The sequence below is a fragment of the Barbus barbus genome, assembly GCF_936440315.1.
Source record: "Barbus barbus genome assembly, chromosome: 49".
In the NCBI taxonomy this organism is placed as follows: Eukaryota; Metazoa; Chordata; class Actinopteri; order Cypriniformes; family Cyprinidae; genus Barbus; species Barbus barbus.
The window spans coordinates 12,397,582-12,420,280 of NC_136727.1; the positions used below are offsets into that span (position 1 = coordinate 12,397,582).

The 22,699-nt window shown below is 37.8% G+C and overlaps 1 protein-coding gene across 1 annotated transcript; it reads right to left on the reverse strand.

Annotated features, from left to right (window-relative positions):
* Window positions 1–228: 228 nt before the first annotated feature.
* Window positions 229–16,149, reverse strand: LOC306867333 (uncharacterized protein; the record flags this gene model as incomplete). The annotated part of the gene is made up of 22 exons (XM_079412936.1): window positions 229–525; window positions 606–671; window positions 1,164–1,319; window positions 1,853–2,029; window positions 2,137–2,370; window positions 2,744–3,081; window positions 3,170–3,867; window positions 4,740–4,906; window positions 6,923–7,077; window positions 7,175–7,325; window positions 9,879–9,998; window positions 10,186–10,314; window positions 11,435–11,518; window positions 12,222–12,244; window positions 12,728–12,903; window positions 13,617–13,723; window positions 14,169–14,239; window positions 14,343–14,400; window positions 14,489–14,553; window positions 14,624–14,712; window positions 14,823–14,953; window positions 16,087–16,149. 22 exons carry the CDS (start codon window positions 16,147–16,149, stop codon window positions 454–456), a joined length of 3,330 nt encoding a protein of 1,109 aa, XP_079269062.1. The 3' UTR covers window positions 229–453.
* Between the last annotated feature and the right edge of the window lie 6,550 nt (window positions 16,150–22,699).

A 22,699-nucleotide genomic window follows, 5' to 3' on the forward strand; every position in this document is an offset into this window, starting at 1 on the left:
GATTTCAAAAGGAAAAGAAACCTGTACTAACAGACGTGCTCAGCTGTTTGTGGTGAGATCATGTGGAGGTGCGAGATCTGAATACCAGCTGAGTTTGAAATAGACAGATTACCTGTGGTGTGCTACACATCTTTTTAACGCCATGGAAATTCATCATAACGTACTTTTTACCACAAAGTGAATTTTGACATATAGTACTGTGAGAGTTACAAAGAAAGGCACGTCAGCAGCATTTCTCCGTTTATTTGAAATGTGGTACAAAAGTATCTGTGTTGTCCCTCATAAATCATCACATACAGGAAATATAATCATCTCTGTCATGTTCCAAAATTGTATCTTCTCATTCACAGTTTCAGTGCCTCTTGTTGGCGGTGCACAGTGGTGATACACTTCGGTTCAAGGGTACGTATAGCAGTCACTTGAACTCTTTGTATTGCTGTCAGTTGCAAAGCACTAATTTTGACCTTTGTGTGTCATACGGAGGATTTGAAGCAAAAGCGCCTGAACTTCTTCATCCATCCGGCCCTGTTAAGTCATAAACAGTCACATAGGTATGTGTAACATAAGACGTTCCTGTAGATGTAAGGTTGGGTTATGAGTCTCACCTGTACAGCAGCTAATAGATGAGAACGATATATTGAAACAACAGTCTTGTGTTTGCGCTCCCAGTCCTGAGTACAAGATGAAAGGAAAGACTTTAGATGCGTGTTATTCATTTAAACGTGCACACTTTTAAAAATAAAGGTTCTTTGTTGGAAATCAATGGAATCTTTCCATTCTGCAAGAGGTTTTTTATAGTGGAAAAAAGTTCTTGAGATTATTAAAATGTTCTTCACACTAAGAAAAAAAATTTTCTTTTCACAAAGTCTTTTACGGAAGCAAAACTGGTTCTTCTACACTCTTAAAAAGGTTTCAAAAGGTCTTCACAGCAATGCCACAGAATAACTTTGTTTGGTTCCCCAAAGAACCTGTACTTGAACAGCTTTAAAAAAAAAAAATCTTCATGTGAAGAACATTTTAAAAATGTTCCACTTTTTTCCACTATAAAGAACCTTGCAATGTTCCATGGATCTTAAAGCTTCCTCGTGGAACCAACAATGCCCATAAAGAACCTTTATTTTTAAGCGCGTAATTCTCAGTAAGGCTGATAAAGCTACGCTCACCTGGAGTTGCTGTGTTAATGCGGTCACACGGTTCTGCAGTGCCAACTGTTGTCCAGGTGTCCCTGAGGATGGTGGTGATGGAGAACGTGCCAGTGGAGGAGTCAAAGCCCCCAGAGCCTCCTTCAGACGAAAAACCTCCTTGGACAACTCTGTGATCTGCCACGAGACGGTAAGAAAAAAGAAAAATAATCAAATTTCCATATCATGGATTTTTACATCATTCATAGTGATCTGTGAGAATGGACAGGCACTAAAGTGTTATTTTGATGGAATTTACTGATGTGATTCGCTGATTGGTGGAGTTTTTTCCAGAATTATGGGTAATGTAGTTTTTCACCACTAATTCCACTACTGAACATGATTATGTACTGATGACTTCAACAAATGCATATAGCATTGATTGAAAACCTTATAGCTCACACTAGGTCTTTTTTATGGTTTATAAGTTGTTGTTACAAATCAATTCCCCTATTGAGAAAATGAATGGGATTTTACTTCAAGAACCCGACTGCTGCACTCTATTAACAACTACTCTCCTATGACCTCATGAGATAGTCAAGTGTCCATTAGATGTGCACTTCAGAGTCTCACTGGAGGACATCCAGGTACTTATTGCCTACTGTTTTATCAGTTTATATAGTATGGAAGTAGGCATACTCGGATACAGCCCAACTTTTTTCCCCTCACACCTTGCGGTCTTTCTCCTTTATGAGCCCCTGCGAGTCTTGGATGTCCTGGTGCAGCTGTTGTATGTGGGTGGACTCGGCCTGAAGATCCGCCAGCTGCTTTTTAACTGCCTCCAGCTGGGATTCAGCCACTTGACGCTCGCTCTTATTAAATAAAGCCTCCCGCTGCACCTGGAACACCTGCGGAAGGAGACTTTTTTTTTTTAATAAAACTTGGCTCGTTTTTAACATATCTGCAAACAGGTGGAGTGGAAACTGTCATAAACAACATCAAGGACAACACTCACCTCAGTGCAGGTCTTCTCGTGCTTGCGTGCTAGATTGGCTAACTGGGACGTCACGGTGTTGATCTCAGCCTGTAGGGAGAGTCTCTGGGCCTCATGGTCTTCTTTGGACACCAGTCCCTGTTCTAAAGCTTTCTGTGATCGCAGCTCTTTCAGTTCTGTCTCTTTTTCACTCAGAGACTCCTGAGCCGCTCTTGCACTCTGCCGACTCTCCTCTAAAGAGCGCTCTAGCTCTGCCTGAAGTGAGGAAGAATCAAGCTCAGAAACCATTCAGGGGTGTCCAAACCTGCTCCTGGAGGGCCAACGTCCTGCAGAACTTAACTCCAACCTGCCCCAACACACTCCATAATTAGGGTTGGAGCAAAACTCTACAGGACAGTGGCCCTCCAGGACCAGGAATGGACACCCTTTTTTAATGCATAGAGAAAAAAGCATTTCTGCAGTATTAGCATTTATTCTATTCCAAATGTGTTTTTACTTCAGTGAATCAATTCTTACAGATGAGTGCTTTGTGAATCATTTTGAATGAGTCATTAAAAAGAACAGGTTCCAAAGAACGATTAATTCGCAAATTGGACAGTGTTACATTTTAGCATCTGATGTAATTTACCTTGACTTTATCATGTTCTTCCTTGCTAACTGAGTCTTTTTGCACAGCCTGCAGCTCGGATTCTAGTCTGGCGAGCTCAGTTTGAGCTTGCTCACGCAGTGCCCGCTCTCCTTGCAGCTCTTTTTCTGTTTGCGCTAACTGCTGGGCTATTGCGGACAGAGTCTCCTGGTGTTTCACCAGCGGTATTGCATCTCTCAGCTGTAGTGCATCCTGAGCCCGGCTTTCTCTCTCGGCACACAGGTTGTCCAGAGCTTGTGCTGCCTCTTGCCTTGCAACTTCCAGCTCCTCCTGTATCGCCACTAAGGTCCGTCCGCCTGGCAACAGGTGCAGGGAGTGCTCTGATTGGTCAAAAATTGGAGTTATATTTAAAGGCAGGAATTAAATGGTTATTTTGGAGAGTCTCAGAGGGACAACAGGTGGACTCACCAGAAGCAATGGAAACCTCCGAGCTCTCGGACAGGTCCTTGTCGTCCTCATCTTCGCCAATGTGCGATTGAGGGCGGAGCCTTTCCAGCTCCAGTAAGGCCTGGTTGAGTCGAGTAGCCACTTCGGCTCGTTCTTGAGCTAGCTGGTTAAGCTGAAGACCCAAAGTGACCTGAACCTCCTCAAACTGACCTCGAGGGACGCTCTCCTTCAACGCTCGCTCAAGTTCTTCCACCTGTGCCTGCAACCCGTTTACCGGCTCTCTCTCGCCCTCCTTGCGCCCTGCCATCTTGCTTTGCTCCAGTTCTTTTTCCAGCTCTTCCACCCGCTTTTTAAGGCTCACAACTGTCTCTTTCTCCTCCTCTCCCCCTTTCCCTTTCTCTCTATCCTGCAGAGCTGCCTCAAGTTCCGTCACCCTCTGTTTCAGCTGTTGGATGGTGTCATTGTCACCTTCACTAAGCCCCTCCCCATCTGTCTTTTTGCTAACTAGCTCTGCCTCCAGCTCCTGCACCCTTGCTCTCAGCTGCTGGTTCTCCAGATTTACACCTTCCTCAGGGGACCCCTCTTCAGGCTTCACTCCTGCTTCCTCCACTGAATAGACCCCCAGACGCATCTGTTCTTTGAGTTCCTCTAACTCGACCTGGGCTTGGGCCAGCTGTTCCTTCAGAGCTTTTCGATTTTTTTCCTCTTTCTCCTCAGATCTAAGGAAACAACCGTAAGGAAAGCAAATGTTTTAATTACTTGACAGGATTCATATGTGAGTGATATTAGTTTAGATTAGGTAAGTTCCAGTTTCAACTCCAACAACTTCCTTGTCAATAGGAGTAAGAATCACCAGAGGCTAATAATATCACAATACTTAAGCCATGAAATTATATTATTGTGTAATTTTTTTTTCAACAGCAGAATGTCAAGCATATGTTGCATGCACCAGTATTGGTATAAAATATTTTTGATTTTATTATTCAGAACCAAAATATTTTCATATTTGCAATTTATAATAAAACATTGAAACTTGGAGTTCATGTATTGACACATTATCGCCAAGCAAAATAATGTGATACTATAACGTATTGATTGATTTCCCCCACCCCTGCCTAGAAATGGTAACGTTTCCTAATTTTCATTTACATAGGTTTATTTTCTAGGTAAGTGCTAGTTCCAATATCTACCAACAACATTTTCTATCAAAGGTGAAATATTTTTTGTTAATTTTGAGTAAAAATTGTGTAAAATTAGAATTGACATTCAATAATTTTGCAATATAGCTGAATTCTGCAATATCAAGCAGCATAATGGACTATTTTTGAAAAAGTAAAATAACTAGAAGCGAACAACACCGGAAACGTCGCACAGTCAAGTTACAAATGGCCATGCCCACTCTTACGTTTAAAATAAGGTCGATAAAATCCAGTGAAGAAACAAGTAACATATTAACATTGACAATAAGCAAAAACTCTAAAACAAAATGTCTTTCGGGAAAAAAATACACCAAATGAATATACATGTGCTATTTGAATCATAATTTTTACCCAGAATATTACAATATTTTTACAATATTACAAAATATTACCCAGGATCCTCTGCGATGCTTGAGGCTTCAGTTGAAGCCTCGGCTCTGGAGTATTTATCTTGTAGTTCCTCAAACTCTCTCCTTAAAGATTCATACTGAGCTGTGGGAACAAAATCTGGGCCTGAGCTCTGCATATCCGTGTCATCCTTCTCAAACATTTCCAGCATCTGCAGACCACAACACAATAGAGATAAAAAAAATTGCAATAACTAAGGTATTTATTGGTTTTCTCTTTTAAAGACAGAATATGTAGTTGCCATATGTTGCCTCAGCCATTATCCTCATAGCGTTCTTTGATCTGTTTAACCCTGGACTTCAATGAAATACAACCCAGTTTCGGAGGACCTTCCCAAACATGGCTGATTTATGTCAAATGTACAGTTGTAAGTGATAAATTTGCTACAAACACTTTCTACTATGCTCATTTGAAAAGGAAAACATGAGTTTGCTGCACATGTTCCCAAAACAGTTTCCACAGGGGCTTTGTAAGTGGAATGTCATATTAGCGCTTAACATACATGCCATGCTATTTTTACCAGAATGCAGTACCACACTGATCTGATTAGTACTATTACAATGTCAGCTGTGCTTTAGCCTTATAAATAATCACTCTGTATACTAAGACCATGAAACATATGATTATAATTGGGAATTGTGTGGAAAAGTGTAATTTTAAAATGGCTGAAAAATGTCAATATGTCAAAGCCCTCAGACGCAGTTTGGCATCATTCCAGCAAATTTGCTCATGCGTTAAACAGAAACTGTTTCATCTATCTACACGAAATCCATACATTTTTGCCAGCGTGGTCTGAAGATTATTAGTTGAATTTGGTGAAAATCAAACCAGTGGTCTAGGAAGAGTTTGAAAAAGTAGGTTTTCAGAGAAAATCAAAATGGACGGCAGGACGTTCGGCCGATTATGGGATAATTGGTATCAATGTTCTCTGCATGATCCAAGGAATTTATCAAGATCAGTCTCATGATAATAGGCAAAAAAATAATAATCAAAAGCTATTAGCATTTTTTGAAATTCCATTATATTTTTTTAATACAAGGTGGTGCTGCCCCGAAACTTTTTTGAGTACCGTCAGGGCATGGTGCTGAAGACACACAATAAGTTTCTTGACGATACAACAATGCAGTTGTAAAACAATAGGATTTTTTTGTCAAAATTCAAAATGGCTATTATTGTTATATACTGGTATTGTTCTATATGTCATACTGAATCTTGTGATTTTTGGCCAAATCATTCAGAACTTATAAGCAAAAATAGCCATTTTTCATTCCTCCTGACCACTAGGTGGCACGGTGCTGAAACTGTGCAGGTAACCTCAGATCATGGTTGTCATAACGCACACCAAGTTTGGTCTGAATACGCTAAAGCGTCATGTCCACTTTGGCGAGCTCTTTGACAAATGGTTAAATTTTCATGAACTTTTGTTTCTAGCCCTTGTGGTTCAAAAGTTATTAGCACAAACGCGAGTGCAAATCTGGACAAGTGGTGGTGCTAGAGAGTTTTAGTTGAAGACTCCAGATTTGGTGTGGTTAATGTTGGGACTGTCCTCTATCAGTATGCCAATTTTCATAATTTTTTTAACATACGGTTCTATGGGATACCATAGATTTCCAGAGTGGAATAATTAGAAGAAGAACACTAACGGATACAATAAATGCCTATGGACATTCGGTGCTTGGCCCTAATAAATAAGAGATTATATATATTTTCTAAAGTTAAATTTTTTATTCCATTCTCATGAAAAAAAAGGTAATTTTTAGATTTTTCGACATTGTTGTTACAATTAAGCTAAAAGCAAGTTAAGAACGAAGGGTATATTTTCTATGTAAAAATAACAGAGATGAGAATGACTGTATTGAAAATGCAAAAAATACAAAAGGAAAAACATCTATATCTGAGCTACTTATACAGCATCAGGTTGAACTAGTGCACATGTGTGTTCCCATCTTTAAATCTCTAAAGCAGATATGGGGCTTTAAGAATCAGGTCAGATGCAGTATGTGGTTAGTGCATATTTATCGTGCCAATCTGAATAGCCTTTAAGAAGCTGCTGAAAACACATCTAAACACAGACAATGAGGTCAGCATTCTGTATGTGTGTGTGCATGGCTCCGATTTAGTGCTTTGCTTGCATTCTGCATACGTGTTCAAAGGAGAGAAACTCCACCTGCACTTTGAGAACCAGGTCGGCATTCTGGGAGGTCAGTTCCTCCACTTTTCTGCGAAGCTGCTCTACCATGGCAGGATTCTCTCGAGAGGTGCCCTCAGCCAGCGAATCAGCATCCAGACCTCGCGATTGCTTAGACAGTAACTTCTCTGCTCCTGATGCGACATGAACAGAAAAGTTTCACTTAATTTGCTCCAGGCCTTTTTCCAGCTCTTCCACACACTTTTGTGACAGGAAGTGTTCTTGGCTCACCTGGGAAGTCCAACATGTCATCTGAGTCCTCCGCGTCTTCAGAGTCACAGGTCACACCACTCACCTGAGCTGCTCTCAACTCTTCCAGCTCGGCCAGCAGTCGGTCACGCTCTGCCTCAACCTCGCTCAGACGCTCTCTCAGAGAGTTTAGCTGCAGAACATTTTGATATTTAGTGATAACTGCTACAGTGGTGTGAAAAAGTATTGGCCCCCTTCCTGATTTGTTATTTTTCCAAACCCACATGGCCCTGTGTGAAAAAGTGCTTGCCCCCTAAACCTAATAACTGGTTGGGCCACCCTTAGCAGCAACAACTGCAATCAAGCATTTGCGATAACTTGCAATGAGTCTGTTACAGCGCTGTGGAGGAATTTTGGCCCACTCATCTTGGCAGAATTGTTGTAATTCAGCCACATTGGAGGGTTTTCGAGTGTGAACTGCCTTTTTAAGGGCATGTCACAGCATCTCAATAGGATTCAGGTCAGGACTTTGACTAGGCCGCTCCAAAGTCTTCATTTTGTTTTTCTTCAGCCATTCAGAGGTGGATTTGCTGGTGTGTTTTGGATCATTGTCCTGCTGCAGAACCTAAGTTCGCTTCAGCTTGAGGTCACGAACAGATGGCCGGACATTGTCCTTCAGGATTTTTTGGTAGACAGCTGAATTCATGGTTCCATTGATCACAGCAAGTCTTCCAGGTCCTGAAGCAGCAAAACAGCCCCAGACCATCACACCACCACCACCATATTTTACTGTTGGTATGATGTTCTTTTTCTGAAATGCTGTGTTAATTTTATGCCAGATGTAATGGGACACACCTTCCAAAAAGTTCAACTTTTGTCTCGTCAGTCCACAGAGTATTTTCCCAAAAGTCTTGGGGATCATCAAGATGTTTTCTGGCAAAACTGAGACAAGCCTTTATGCTCTTTTTGCTCAGCAGTGGTTTTCGTCTTGGAACTCTGCCATGCAGGCCATTTTTGCCCAGTCTCTTTCTTATGGTGGAGTCATGAGGGTTTGGATTTTGTTTTCCCTTCATAATAAAAAACTTCATTCAAAAACTGCATGTAGTGTTTACTTGTTATCTTTGATTAATATTTAAATTTGTTTGATGATCTGAAACATTAAAGTGTGACAAACATGCAAAAAAAAAAAAATCAGGAAGGGGGCCAACACTTTTTCACACCACTGTATATGACAAAATCAAACAAATTTAAAGGGATAGATCCCCCAAAAATAAAAATTCTGTCATAATTTACTCATCCACAAGTTGTCCCAAACCTGTATTAGTTTCTTTCTTCTGTTAAACACAAAAAAGATATTTTGGATAATGCTGTTAACCAAAAAGTTGCTGGTAGCCATTAAATGGATCCCTGGGTATTAAGACTTGTATGGCTTAATATAACGTAAATTATGTCTCTTTCTGAAATGTGTAGTAGAAAACCCATCAAAGACTTATTTTTAAAAATCACATCGTTTTATACATATTTTGGACTATGGGGGGGGGCGCCATTGTTCTGATGACGTAAAATGGTTGCACTCGGTGAGCTACTAGCGCTACCTGTTGCTATTTTTACAACACAACTCGGAATAGACATAGAATATAAAATAAAATACTGATATAATGACCACAGCTACTGAAAGAGATTACAGGTGGGGATGGATATAAGTATAGGTGTAAACCAAATTTTTTCCCCCACAAGGCGTGTAAACGCCGCCGGATATTTCGAGGGAAATCCATGATTAGCATCTGCATGTTTACATCCTAACAGATGGCATCTAGCGTTTCTTGTCTCAGCCGTTTGTAAGCTCTTTCAGTAGCTGTGGTCTACTAAAGACTCAAAGCCATCAGGGCTAAAGTGGAGAGAAAAAAGAAGCGGGTCTTTAGGAAGTTTATTCGTCCACAGGCATATCTTCCCATTTTTTTCTCTTGCTATTATCATTAGGAAAGCAGTGAAGTCTTACATTGCTTTTCTTGTTGCCCTTTGACTGAAAAAGCCACACAATGTGGTATCATATTAGTATTTTATTTTCTGAGCTGTGTATTCTGAGTTGTGTTGCGGTAAAAAGCGCCAGTTGCTCTCAGAGTGCAACCATTTGACGTCATCGACGCAGAATGTACCGTGCACATAAAATAATGGCGCCCCCCCATAGTCCAAAAGCAATGTCGATTTTTTTAAAATAACGTACATTTTCAAGGGTTTTCTACTACATATTTAAATAAGAGACATCATTTACGTTATATCAAACTATACATGTCTTAATACCCGGTGATCCCTTTAACTTCCATAGTATGAAAAACAAATTGTATGGAAGTCAGTGGCTAGAGCCAACAATTTTGGTTTCCAAAATTCTACAAAATGTTTTCTGTCTTCAGCAGACAAAAGAAACTCATACAGGTTTGGAACAACATCAGAGTGAGTAAATGATGAAATATTTTTATTTTTGAGTGAACTGTCTCTTTAAGGCCCTGATATACTTGTGTTTGTTGTGTGGTTTTTCTGTTATTGAGAGGAACGGGTGCAGCATATTTGTACATATTCATCATAGGACTTTTTTTTCTTTCGGACTCCTGATTATAACGATCAGCTTTTCCTCAAAGTAAAGCGCCACTTTTCACTGAAATTTGACCATTTTCAGGAGTTCCAAACCCCATTGTGTTCCCTTTCAGTGGAAATTGCTATTAAGTGTATTAAAGTTAAAGTGCAGTACCTCCTCCAGGGCAGTGGTGGCGCTGCTCTGCTGCTGCTCCAGAACCTTGATTTTCTGCAGCAGGCGACCTCTCTCCTGCCTGAGCTTACGGATCTCTTCAAAGACTTCCTCATCCTCCACCTGACACACAAACATACATTGTAGAAATAGTCACAACGTCATAAGGGGGTCATATGGAATACTGCGCAAATTACTTAATGTGTACGTTATTATGATGTACTGTGACTGCTAACTAGGGGTTATTTTGGCCAAATTACAGTTACAATTCATTATAAGCAAAAAGGTTTTCATATTGGTTGTCACTCACAAGGTTCTCAGATGGGGGAAGTTGGGTCCTGGGGGCAGGAGAAGGCGGGGCGGGGCTCTGTGAGTCAGGTGATTGGGAGGGGACAGGGGGAGGTGGCGTGCTTGAGGCGTCTGAGGAAGGGGGCGGGCCCTACAGAATTATTAAGCATAAGCCATGCATATTTAACTAAAACAATGGATGTCATTCAAAAATCATGTGTACGATACTAGGGCCCTATGACCTCCGTGATGTGGAAAACATGGAAGGAATCGTGGAATTCGGTCATAAAAATGGAATTTACAATATAACGTGGAATTTAATGAAATTTTACAAATTTCGGATGAATAAATCAAAAGGGCTGTACACTTGATCAAACTGTGATGTGAACTAGTGTCTGTGAATACAAAGGGAAAATAATGCTATTTAAATATGAAGTTATATATGAATTAAAAAGGAAAATTTGAAAATGAAAACTAATTTGTTAAAATGATATTTATTTTTTCTAACTTGATTAAAATTCATTCAAGTTTCATGATTCCAATTAATTAGACATTTTTTAAATACAAAAATTTAATTTAATCATTAACACGAAATACAAAACAATTAAAAATGGGGGAGGGGGGGTTAGGTAAAAATTCAATAGAAAAAATAAAACAGATTTCATAGGGCCCTATGTATGCACTCATTTTGGTTTAAAAACTTTATACGAACATTTGCACAAACAAATCAAAATTCATCAAAAGCTTTCAAATTTTCACAAAAGCCTTTATATGGAAATGGTTTGGGTGTGTTTTATGTAGAATAATAATTTTGAATATTCCAAATTAATTTACATTAGAACGAGATTAAGAGCAATTTCCTCTGCATTGTGAATGTACTGTGAATAACTGCACTTCATAATTTTTTAAAACATTCTCAAGTGTGCACAAATATGAACAATCTATACAATTATTACTGAATAAGACACAGTGCCATGCATTTAAAGGAATAGATCGTGCAAAATGAAAAATCTGTCATACTTTTATGGTGTTTATTTGTCCTTTTGCAAGCTTGACAACCTCTTCAATGTTGAAACAGAGCAGTGTGATCATTTATTAAAACATTTTGTGTTCCACACAAAAAAAGACCTAGTTTTGGAGCAACATGAGGGTGAGTAAATGAAGACAGATTTTTCATTTTTGGGTGGCCTATCCCTTTAAGACAAATTATTTTTTTTTTTAAATGCTTTCCTTTTTATAGCATTTAATGGTATTCATGAATCCCATTGTACCTGAGCAGGAGATTTAGGAGGAGGAGGGGCTTTCCTTTTACGGGGTGTGGCTCCACTTGATGGGGGATTGGGAGGAGGAGGAGCCTGCTGGTGTGGGCGGAGTTTCAGGATGGACACATTAGAAAGCAAAGCAAAGCAGCAGCAGTGTTAGTCAGATTTGCAACATGCGCTTCTGTATTCAAACTACTGATATGACTTCTTAAAGGTGAAGTTCACACTTATGTGATGTTAAAGAGAAAGTGTGCCATTTTTTTCCACGTTTAAATACTTTTTCTTTTCCAACATGCAGAGACAACTATATGTAAAGATTTTGCATGCAAAAAGCTCCATAGTTTATTATTAATAGTGTACTAGCGACACATAAAGCACCACTCACACAGAAGTCACTCTCAAACCAAGCAGCTTTCTGTTGGTCAGAACAACAAGTTTTTAGAACCGGTTGTGTGAAAATTATTTGCTCATTTAATTAATATTTTGCCAATGAAAATTTGCAGAGGAAGAGTAAATCTGACCACAATTTCAGCCAGAATATTGGAGGATTGAAAATTATTTTTGTAATCCCACGTTGCCACTAGGGGTGCGAACATTACACACTTCACCTTTAAATCAAGCTGTCTGGATACCGCAGTTAAGCTACTCTCAGCTGAGAAATAAAATCGACTATATTTGTGAAACATTGGTATTTTAGAGCAGCATAATCCTGACCATCCTTTAGGATTTTCTGTGGTTTAGTTATTTGTATGCATGTGATAAAGTGTTGGGAGAGGCTGTTTCTTTTGACAATTACCTCCTCACTCGAACCCTCAGCAGCTGGGAATGCATGGGACAGAAATAAGAAACAGACAGCAGTGCGGTGAGACTCACACACACACACCATCACTCCAAACACACTCTGCAAGCCACGTTTAAACACATAACTGTATATAATCTTCCCAACCACCACATGCTCACTGTTCCATTAAAAAGAGAGGCAACATCAAAGCAGACAGGCAGCACATTTATCACTCTGTCAGGTGGAACGACCACAGGGGCCCTTTATTAACACTGGGATCCATTTCCAACTCAGTGCGACATATGTTCCCAATCGGCCTTTGTAACTCGAGTTAGCAAACTTCTCTGTGTTTTCATCCCCTGACCCAACGTAACATCTGCTTTTTAGTCTCTCCTCTCAGATTACAAGCGTATCGAAATGAAAATGGGGGCCAAACATCAGAGAATCACCAGGCACCAGATGGTCCCTCTCTCTCGAATGAATTAAAGGTGAGGACGAGATGTGTGTGTGTGTGTGGCTACCTGTAGAAACGCCTAGGTTCTGCAGAAGCTGGGTGATGTTGTGGTTGCCGGCGGTGATGCTGTAGTGGGCGGAGTTGTGCCCCAGGGCATTGGTAAGGTGTGGATTAGCTCCTTCTTTCAATAACACCTCAACAGTCTCCATGCTGTCACTCTCACAGGCCAACATCAATGCTGATCTGTCTCGAAAAACATGAGTTGAAACCCAAATGTCCAATATATGAAATCCCCAAAGTATATAGTATGTATTTTTTCTGTTGAAAATAACATGATAATTTCTAAATTTAAACTGAAGGACTAGAAACAAAAAACATTTTCATTATATATTTATATATGTAAAAAATTATATAACAGGGTAATTGTAGTTAAGTAAAACTAAAACCATAAAACCTACTTTTGAAATAAAATAAACTTTAACTCAAAATATTAATAAAAGCAATAATAGTATCTCAATACTAAAATGACAGACACACACATGCGTATATGTGTATATGTATATATATATATAGTATTATTAATCATATATAATAATATTAATTTATATTTCTTGGTATTTTCTTTTTGGTAAAATATGAGTGGGAATTAAAATTAAATTAAAATTAAAAATACACATCTGATGGCTTTCCACTACAGCAAAAGTAATGCTTTTAATATTTTGGCGTAACTTTTATTTTTATATTATCATTTATAATTTACTTTTGTAATTTTTATAGTTTTTTATTCATCCTAAATATTTCTATTTAGATTTTATTTTTTACGTTACGTTTTAGTAATTTTCAACACTGATTTAAACCATGCAGTATTTTCCAATTTTTAAAAAATAATAATAATAAAATAAAATTGTAACTAAATTAAAAAATTTTGTTCACAAGCTGTTTAAAGCATATCCAACCTGCCCTGGTTGTCCTGTATATTAGGATTGGCTCCTCGTTCCAAAAGAAAGGCACAAAGTTCGACTCTGCTCATCTGGGCACCCAGGATCAATGGAGTTGACCCATCCTACGAGAATACAATAAGTTAATCCTTTTAAAAACTACATTTTCAACTCTCTGTACTCAACATTTGGTGGATACTGCTTAATGTCCCAATTAGTGATGCGCGGGTCGTCTCATAACCTGCGGACCCCGCGGGTCAGGTTGGGGCGGGTAAAGAAATTGTCACTTTATTTGCGGGGCGGGTCATTAAAAACAAAATAAAATAAAAAGTCCATGTATGTTGTAAATATTATATAAATATTATTATTATTTATATTACTATGCCTAGTATGTCTATTTAATGGTCGCGGGTGCGGGTTGTAAAAAAACCCGACCTGCGCATTACTAGTCCCAATGGATACATGCATACTAATAAAAAGTATATCCCTGAATGTCACTTCAGATAAAATCTTTGCCAAATGTACAAATATAAATAATCTTTTTACTTTGTTGTGTTCAATTGAACTTACTCCATCTTGAACATCAAGGTTGGCTTTAAAGTCCCACAGAATCTCAGTGCAAGATAAGCAGCCACTTACAGCTGCACAAAGACAAAGACAGAATAACGTCTGAACCAACAACAGCCTTGTGTTACGTCCAAATGTAATGTTCAAACGTTTGAATACTGGAAGAGTTTTTATTACCAGCATGGTGTAAGGACGTCCTCCCAAAACTGTCTGTGGCATCAACAGGCATCCTCTCCTACAGAATAAACATTATAACTATACTTCAGCATCAAATCAGCATTGGCTCTTTCTAGGACTGTGGGACTGTAATTGATGACTCCTACCTGAAGAAGCCTCTTTAGACAATCTGAATGTCCATTCTTAGCAGCAAGATGGAGAGCATTAAACCCTACAAAGAGAAATTAATAAATCACTTTGAGACCTATATCTATTAGTAAAACTAGTACGGTAAACCTTACCAGTGCCGTCTGTTACATTGATGTCCACCCCTTGAGAGAGGATGACCTCCAGACAGTCCAACCGTCCTCGAGACGCACAAAGATGGAACCTGTGAATTCAGCAATTTCATTCATTGTTCATGTGCTATTTTTGATTTTTGATTTTTTACAATATTTTTGGCAAGACTATGTCATAAGTTGAAATCAGAGGTCTACTCACGCTGATTTGCCCTCCGAGTCCAGTTTGGACGGACAGAGACCTTTCTTCACCAGCAGCGTGGCAACTTTTTCTGGATCATTCTGTTCTACAGCCTGCAACAATCTGTCATCTGTCTTACTCCAGTCCTGACTCTAAAAACACAGACAAGCAAACACACAAAATACAGTTTTTTTCAATATTATACTTTCCATCTTTGACCAAATCTACTGCATAACTTATATATCGTGAAATTCTTTAAATAACATCAAATAATTTCCTTAATCAGTATTTTTAAAGATAAATTTGTTGTTAAAAAAAATACACATATATCAAGATGGAGCTGGTCGTGTCATAGAGGCTGCCATTCAGACATTGAATATCAGCTGAATACTACTATAATAAGTAATATGTGATCAAATAAATACAGATTGTGAATAGCACATTTCTGAAATGGCATGTTGTTGTCTCATTACCACTAGATGTCAGTGTAAGTCTAGACTCTAGTCTAGACCAATATCACATCATCCAAAACAACAAAATATTTACAGATATAGCAGCACCAAATTAAGAATTTGGTCCCACTACTAATTATTTCATAACCACATTCCATCATTTTAGTCAAATTATGACGGCGTTATACAAATTCGTTCCCTTTTTTAGGTACATCGCAACCATGTTTTACTAACTAGTTCCCTCCTTTTAGTTACATAGTGAACATGTTTTAACTTGTACTTTGTTTTCAGTAAATCGCAACCACATTTTTTAGTTAAATCGCGACCATGTTTTACTAACTCGTTCATTCCTTTAAGTTAAATTGTGAGCACGTTTGTCAAATTCATTTTCTCGTTTTAGTTACATTGGATTGCGACCACATTAAATCGTGACCATGTTGTACAAATTCGTTCCTTTGTCTTAATGAAATCATGACCGTTTTTTATTAACTCGTTCATGTTTTAGTTAAATCGTGACCACATTGAAAAACACATCCTCATGCTTTAGTTAAATCATGACTGTGTTGTACTTATTAATTCCCTTGTTTTAATCTGATTGTGGAACATATTATTATAACATAGCCACAATTCACCAAAAACAACCAAATTAATAAATTGTAGGAACTAATTCTTCATTCATGACCACAATTTCTGTTTGTACAACTTAGTAATTTTGCTTATGTTTTCTTGCTACATTCTGCTACATTTATCTTGTTTTAAGGTTTTTATTGATATTTTAACTAAAAAAATCTCCATGTGTTCTGTATACCCTCACAAGGAGGGGCTGTACATACCGTAATCACGCCGTAACACATGCAGAAGCTTTTCATTGGGCTAAAGATGACATGAGGATCCATAGAGCTCAGAGGACGTATGAAACCTCTGCTTCTTTTCACGACCCATCCACACTATGTGCTCTCAACAAGGACAATAAATTACTTTCGCAAAAAAGTTCAAATGAACTGAACCTGAACACGACCACTCCTCATGCTTCCAAAGCCCTCATAAAACAGCCAAGGTTATGACTTTATATCTAATCTGTCTGTATCACGAAGGCCTAAACGCTACTAAATACGCAACTCTGATTATATATCCGATTGCTGAAATCTGTCCTTGCAAATGCAGTTTTGTCGTGTGCAACTCTTACTATGCCGTCCTGTTCTGCTGTCTGCAGAGATATACGACACACACTGCAGTCTCTGCCTGGCACACACACACCTCCCTGTCCCGTTGTCCTTCTTTTTAACTCTCTATCCCAATTCTGCCTCACTTCTCTGCAACCACCATATATTTTACTGTCCTCACTGTTCCCTACATCTCACGTCTCTGCTAATCGTTCTCTGATCCCAAAGCTACTGTATTAGCATCAGGAGATGAGAACTCAGCAAACACCACAGCGAAATACTCAGTCAGCAATCAGACTAAATGGAGGCATAAAAATGCACACAGTTTGGGTTCTGCAACCCCTCCCAGTGTCTAGTGCACACTAGTGTATCACTTTTATGCTAAGTCAGTCTGATTGAATCATTTCCTGTGATGCCATACAGATGCTATAGAATAACAATATTGTGTTTTTTAGTCAATGTCTGTTAGCATTGAGGTCATTTATATGCTAACACACTCCTAAAAGTTGACAAAACTAGCTTTTAGCAAATATTGGCATGTTGATACAGTTTTCTTGTTATAAATATTGATGACTTATCTTTTTCACATAACGGCATAGAAGAAAAGAAATGCTCTTTTGAACTTTACTTTTAGAGGAGAACTGGGCCGGTAGGTTAAAATATTTTACTTCTGTAAAGTGACGTGTTTCGAGTTAAACATTCAGCAATGAACAAATGTAAACATTCAGCAATGAACAAATGTAGGCCAGGATTAGATTCTAAACCACATGCGGGACTTGACTGGATCATGACAACTTGTTTCCAATTTTTGCAATAAGAATTTGCAAAAATAAATAAACAAATCTGTGTTGTTATTGCTTATTAACACTAAAAATATTAACATTTGTTTTTGTCAATGCTAAAATGAAAAATGCTGAAATTAAATTAAGTCTAAATAAGACGGAGAACTTTAAAGAACTTAAATGACCATTTTAAGAGAAAAAAATAAAATAAAAATGATAAAAGCACATAACAAAATTACTAAAAAAATAAAATGAAAACTGAAAATATAAGAATATTTATAAATAAAATTTTATATTTATAAAAATAATCTAATTCAAAAATATTAATAAGTAGTATACAATATATATATGTAATCTATATAAGTGTGTGTATGTATGTATATATATATATATATATATATATATACATGCATACTAAAATTACTATCTATCTATCTATCTATCTATCTATCTATCTATGATAAACTAAAGGCAGTACAGTTACAACCATCCATTGTGTATATATACATATTACTATTTACTAATGTAAACTAATATATGGTTGTATGTTTAATATTTTTCTACTGTAATGCATAAAAAATACATTGCATTATATTTAATCTTTTGAGAATCACCACTGAGAATAATAGAAATTATGGAAAATATGGTTTAATTTCCTTTATGCAAAATACAAAGGAATATAAAATATAAAATAAATTTTATTTGTTTTTTCCCACCCATTCAGACAAATAAAACTTTTCTAACACACACATTCTTTGACTTTATGACCCCATCAACAGACAGACAGTATATGGACATCTAACCCTGACATGAAGTTTGGTTCAAAGAGAAAACATCCAGCTCACTTTCTCTCCCCTACAGTGGCTCATCTATCTGTCCATCCCAACACAACCTCAGACAGAGAAAAACACACATTCTTCATTCAGAATACTAGGATGGTGGATTTCACCTTCACACAGAGGACTCAGATCCAATAACATAATGTGTTATGAATATTAGTGAAGATGAAGATCCATAAAAGCATCTAACAATGAAGAGCGCAGAATACATCATATGCTGAGTCTGCGAGTGTGAGCGAGTGAATGAATGTGTTTCAATAATTGAACACTAGTAGAGGTCTCTGGTTACAGGTGCCGTCTGCAGGCTGGCCTGCTCTTCTACTGCTAAAACACGTTTGCTCAAACAAAGCAACAAGTCACAAAAATACTCAAGATATCTAACAACAAAGATACTATGTATAACAGTTTTGGAAACATAATGGCTCGTATTAATAGTCAAACTTAAGTAAGAAGACTGGCATACTTGACAGGTTCTTACCTCTGACTTCTTGAACTTTGCTTTTAATGTTTTCATCTTGTTTTAAAGTATGTTCATGAGCTGTCGTGAATAAAACACATTTTATGTACATTAGGAAACATAAAATATATACTGTTTTACAAACACATGCCTCATGAAGGTCTTATAAAATGTGAATGAAAACAGAAGTTTCTGTGATTAATGTGTTCAATAAGTCTGTCATTAATTGTTTTTTTTGTATAATTATTTATTTTGAATAATCATTCTTGCTCCAAGCACATGCTTGATGGAGACTCAACACTAGAAGTCATAGAAATACGGAAGCTTTATACAGAAGACATTAAATAAACAAGATAGATGCAAAATGACTTACATTCAGTGTTTGATGGTATTCTTAGGCTTTCCACAGGTCTGCTGTGTGTATGTCCTGTGGTGGGATGCCCTGACGTCATTTGCAGAATACACGCCTGTTACACTTGGCTGACTGGGTACAAAAATCCGACCAATCAGCGGCGAGGGGCGGGCAGTAGAGTCTTGATTGACAGATCAGCGCACCGCATGTTTCAAACTTCAGGTGTCATGTGCGCTTCACCGAGACGCGCCTTTTTTTCAGATATGCCGACTTTTATATAAATTATGTAAGATATAAAAGTGCTAAAAATAAATATAAGCCAATCAGATAAAAATTTAAAAGCCCAAAAGCCAATCAGTGCTTCTGTAGAGCGCATATGCAGCAGTTATGATTATTTTCTTTAGGTGGTGAGTGTTATGCTATGTTTTAATTCACAGTTTACCCACCCATTGTATTACCGATTATATAGTTAATTTAAAAGTGCACGTAAACCACTGTAATTATGTTAGTAAGATATGTGTTTAAAAAAACATACATCTTAAAATGTATGTGCACGTGGCAATAGATATGAGTGACCACTTGTGGGCGATAAATACTAAGCGCATGTTCATATTGGCTCTTCAAACATTTTTATAGTACAATTCAATAGGACGTATACAATCCAATGTATATAAGCATTATATTTTGTTATAATGTAAAATATATTACATTATGTATCTTACATATGCAATAATGTAAAATAACTTGAAGTATACAACAATGTATATAAAATTAAGAAGAATTATATAATAAAAAATAATAACTGTTACAAAGGACCTGAAAATGCAATTAAAATTCATTTAAAAATATAAACTATAATTTAATATATAGTCTAATATTTAATTGAATATATTTAAATATTTCATTATTGTATTACTTCTCATATTCCAGAAGTAATATATACTGTATATTGTGTGTAAAAATAACTTTTATTCCAGATTTACTTTTCATAAATCAAAATTGTGATTAGCCTCAGATTTTAAAAAATGCATTTGCCCTTCTAAAGAATTAATATAAAAAATGTTATATAGTCTAAATCTATACATGAATGTATAGAAATGGTCTGAGAGCGTTTACTGGTACAAAAATGCACATTTAAACGTAAAATGTTCAAATCATATATTAACCTTTTTCCTATTCCCCTCTGTCTCTCTTTAGAAAAGGGCAATTTCCCTCTCTGTACTGGCGTTTTCTTTGTCCCAGGAGGCCCTTCCTCTCTCTAACATGTCCCTGTTTGAAAGGGGCAATTTAGAAAAGTGAGGAGAAGATGTGTGTTGACGCTGGCTGGGGATGGAGGGGGTGGTGGATGGCGTCTGCTATGACCTCATCCTTCCCGCCATGTGGGAGAAAGAGAGAGGGAGATCATGGCTGTCGTAAAAACGGCATCTTTATATAGTGAGGTTTTAACGGCATGGAAAAAAAAAAATATATATATATATATATATGCTGACTATGTCATCTGCTTCTTCTTTGAATTCAATTAGCATCTGAAGCACATTAAAACATCTGTATGAGAGGACAGCAACCGCAAGCTAGCAGCACAGATGTGCGTTTGTTATTTGTTGTGTGTTGTAAACGATTAGCCCTGGGCCTCAGTTTTATGACTTTCTACCTCCGTGTCTCCAAATGTGTAACTGAGGAGGATTCTGGTGTGCAAAACATCCACACACCTTCACATTCACATCATTAACACTTTGGTGAGTCTGTCAGATTCATGTGAGACTGTTAAAGCAGATCACAGGTGTGAAAACTGTGAGGAGCTCTTTTCCCTTAATTAATCAGAATCTCGTTTACTAGCTGTATCTATCTATCTATCTATCTGTCCGTCCGTCCGTCTATCGTTTGTCCGTCTGTCTATCGTCTGTCTGTCTGTCGTCCGTCTGTCTATCTATCGTCTGCCTATCTATCGTTTGTCTGTCTATCTATCGTCTGTCTGTTTGTCCCTCCGTCCGTCCATCTGTCCGTCTATCTATTGTCTGTCTGCCTTCTATTGTCTGCCTGTCTATTGTTTGTCTGTCTGTCTATCGTTTGTCTGTCTATCTATCGTCTGTCTGTATGTCCGTTCGTCCGTCCGTCTATCTAATGTCTGTCTGCCTATCTATTGTCTGTCTGTCTATCGTTTGTCTGTCTGTCTATCGTTTGTCTGTCTGTCTGTCTATCTATTGTCTGTCTGTCTATCGTTTGTCTGTCTGTCTATCATTTGTCTGTCTGTCTATCGTTTGTCTGTCTGTCTATCGTTTGTCTGTCTGTCTGTCTATCTATTGTCTGTCTGTCTATCGTTTGTCTGTCTGTCTATCATTTGTCTGTCTGTCTGTCTATTGTCTGTCTGTCAATCGTTTGTCTGTCTGTCTATCTATTGTCTGTCTGTCAATCGTTTGTCTGTCTGTCTATCTATTGTCTGTCTGTCAATCGTTTGTCTGTCTGTCTGTCTGTCTGTCTATCATTTGTCTGTCTGTCAATCGTTTGTCTGTCTGTCTATCTATTGTCTGTCTGTCAATCGTTTGTCTGTCTGTCTATCGTTTGTCTGTCTGTCTGTCTATCTATTGTCTGTCTGTCAATCGTTTGTCTGTCTGTCTATCTATTGTCTGTCTGTCAATCGTTTGTCTGTCTGTCTATCTATTGTCTGTCTGTCAATCGTTTGTCTGTCTGTCTATCTATTGTCTGTCTGTCAATCGTTTGTCTGTCTGTCTGTCTATCATTTGTCTGTCTGCCTGTCTGTCTGTCTATTGTCTGTCTGTCTATCTATTGTCTGTCTGTCTGTCTGTCTATCGTTTGTCTGTCTATCTATTGTCTGTCTGTCAATCGTTTGTCTGTCTGTCTGTCTATCGTTTGTCTGTCTGTCTATCGTTTGTCTGTCTGTCTGTCTGTCTATCTATCATCTGTCTGTCTGTCTATCGTTTGTCTGTCTATCTATTGTCTGTCTGTGTCTGTCCGTCCGTCTGTCTGTCTATCTATTGTCTGTCTGTCAATCGTTTGTCTGTCTGTCTGTCTATCGTTTGTCTGCCTGTCTATCGTTTGTCTGTCTGTCTGTCTGTCTGTCTGTCTGTCTGTCTATCTATCATCTGTCTGTCTGTCTATCGTTTGTCTGTCTATCTATCTATTGTCTGTCTGTGTCTGTCCGTCCGTCTGTCTGTCTATCTATTGTCTGTCTGTCTATCATCTGTCTGTCTGTCTATCTATTGCCTGTTGATCTATCTATCTATCTGTCTATCTATCTATCTGTCCATCTATTGTTCTATCTATCCTCACTGATTGGGATCAAATGTAAACATTATATTGTCTACATTTACATTTGTTTATATTGTTTGAAGGGGAATATGTGGATTAAAAGCACTCTTAAAATTCTGTTTGTTTAAAGTTTGCGTTTTAGCTATTAATTAATCAAACAAATAGATTAATAGATGACAATAGTTGCAGAATTATGGTAGGTCGGGGCTAGTTGTCACACTGGGAATTGCCATAAGGACTATATCTCAGTAAAAAGGGTTTTAAGTAAGAAGTCCAGCTAAATTATTCTATAAGCGTATAAGAGTCTGTTTAATGGCTACTTTTACAACTTACCCCATTAGAGTTTCAACAAATAAACCAACTATAGCCTTTTCACTGGAGTGATTTTTTTTTTTATTTGTTCATTTAATACTATTAACAGCAATGAATCTTAAACTGTGCCAACATAATACACCTACAACAAGCATATTTGTGCCATACAGCTTCTAGTAATGATCGGCTAACGGGAAAATACAGCACCGCTGGACATGAGGACCTCCCCTTTAAACGCTACAGCTCTCTCGCTCGGTCTCTCTCCCTCTCCCTC